This window comes from Protomyctophum parallelum, assembly GCF_964188405.1.
Source record: "Protomyctophum parallelum genome assembly, chromosome: 2".
In the NCBI taxonomy this organism is placed as follows: Eukaryota; Metazoa; Chordata; class Actinopteri; order Myctophiformes; family Myctophidae; genus Protomyctophum; species Protomyctophum parallelum.
Window position 1 is genome coordinate 53454709 of NC_139699.1, and position 2034 is coordinate 53456742.

Genomic DNA, 2034 nt, shown 5'->3' on the forward strand with positions numbered 1-2034 from the left:
TCCCCAAAGAAAAAATCACTAATACAACACTGCTGATTGGCCATGGTTGGTGTGACATTTGTGCTCCCTTGACAATATATAAGTACTTGTTGCACTATTGCACTTAATTCTACCATTGGTGTTTCCAATTTGAAGATCGAAACACCAGCAGAACCATAAGGTTCAAAAAATACGCTTGAGAGTTTTAATTGAACGTATTTATTGAATAGTCATCACTGCAAACATGGATGATAAGGACAGACTGAATGATACACGCCTGAAGAATTTCAAGAACAAGGGTCGTGATTTAGACTCTATGAGAAGACAGAGGACTGAAGTGGCAGTGGAACTCCGCAAAAACAAACGAGATGAACACCTTCTCAAAAGGAGGAATGTGTCCGAAGATATCTCTGACGACTCGGATGCTGATGATGGAGACTGGAGATCGCAAAACATCTCTCTTGAAGAAATAGTAAGGAATTCTACCAGTGAACACCTGGAAGTGCAGCAGAGTGCTGTTCAACATGCCAGGAGGTTGCTGTCTGGTGCCCATAACCCCCCCATAGATGACCTGATCAATGCTGGCTTCCTTCCCATTCTGGTTCACTGCCTTGGGAAAGATGACTGCCCCTCTCTCCAGCACGAGGCAGCCTGGGCTCTGACCAACATAGCGGCAGGGACCTCAGAACAGACCCAAGCTGTGGTCCGGTCCAACGCCATGCCGCTGCTGTTGAGGCTGCTCCAGTCCCCTCACCAGAATGTGTGTGAGCAGGCTGTGTGGGCCCTGGGCAACATCGCCGGCGACGGCCCCCAGTGCAGAGACTATGTGTTCAGCTTGGGTGTCGTAAAGCCCCTTCTGTCGCTCATTGGTCCCTCTATTTCCATTGCGTGTCTTCGCCAAGTCACCTGGATGCTGCTCAACCTCTGCCGCCACAAGGACCCTTCACCGTCAATGGAGGCTGTTCAGGAGATCCTGCCGGCTCTCTGCTTCCTGATCCAGCACACCGATGTCAGCATCCTGGCGGACACTGTGTGGGCTCTCTCCTTTCTGGCAGATGCTGGAGACGAGCACGTCCAGATGGTCATTGACTCAGGTATCATACCTCGCCTTGTTCCGCTGTTGAGTCACCGCGAGGTCAAGGTCCAGACGGCTGCACAGAGAGCTGTGGGGAACATAGTGACCGGTACAGATGAACAGACCCAGGTCGTCCTGGACTGCAACGCTCTCAGCCACTTCCCCTCTCTCCTCGCACACCCCAAGGGGAACATTAACAAGGAAGCAGTCTGGTTCCTCTCTAACATCACGGCAGGGAACCGGCAGCAGGTGCAGGCGGTCATCGATGCCAGTCTCGTGCCCATGATCATCCATCTGCTCGACAAGGGAGACTTTCCTACACAGAAGGAAGCGGCGTGGGCCATCAGCAACCTGTCGATAAGCGGGAGGAAAGACCAGGTGACGCACCTCATTGAGAAGAACGTCGTCCCTCCGTTCTGCAACCTGCTGACGCTGAAGGACGCCCAGGTGCTGCACGTGGTCCTGGACGGCCTCTGTAACATCCTCTGGAAGGCTGATGACCAGGTTGAGACTGTCGTACGTCTCATCGAGGAGTGTGGCGGTCTGGAGAAGGTGGAACAGCTGCAGAGTCATGACAATGAGGACGTCTGTAGACTGGCCAATGAAATTATCGACAAGTTCTTTGTGCCATCAGACTTAATATTTGATGCTGCCTCGAATCTCCCCGTAGATGTCTTCTTGCGTTGAGCCACAGCTGACCTCACAGTCAAACCACCTGTTTTTTTGTTTTCAAATGCCTGTATTGTCTTTTATTTGTTTGTGTCAACAGAACCTAGAGACGTAAAAACTTCTTAAAGGAGTTAAAACACTAACACTGTGACCTAGAGCTCAATTGGCTCATGGTCTTTCATTTGAGCTGTGTGGTAGTGCGTTTCAGAATGTGTCATGTGGACAGAATGGTTTGCAAACTAAACGTTACTTTTAGTTTCAGGGGTTCTCAAACGTTTCCATACAAAGGTCCTTGGTCAAAGGACCCCCAA

The 2034-nt window shown here is 50.5% G+C and overlaps 1 protein-coding gene across 1 annotated transcript; it reads left to right on the forward strand.

Annotated features, from left to right (window-relative positions):
- Positions 1-223: 223 nt before the first annotated feature.
- Positions 224-1741, forward strand: LOC310854678 (importin subunit alpha-3-like; the record flags this gene model as incomplete). Its single annotated transcript, XM_083759353.1, has 1 exon — positions 224-1741. The coding sequence occupies one exon, from the start codon at positions 224-226 to the stop codon at positions 1739-1741; it is 1518 nt and encodes a 505-aa protein (XP_083615479.1).
- Positions 1742-2034: the final 293 nt, after the last annotated feature.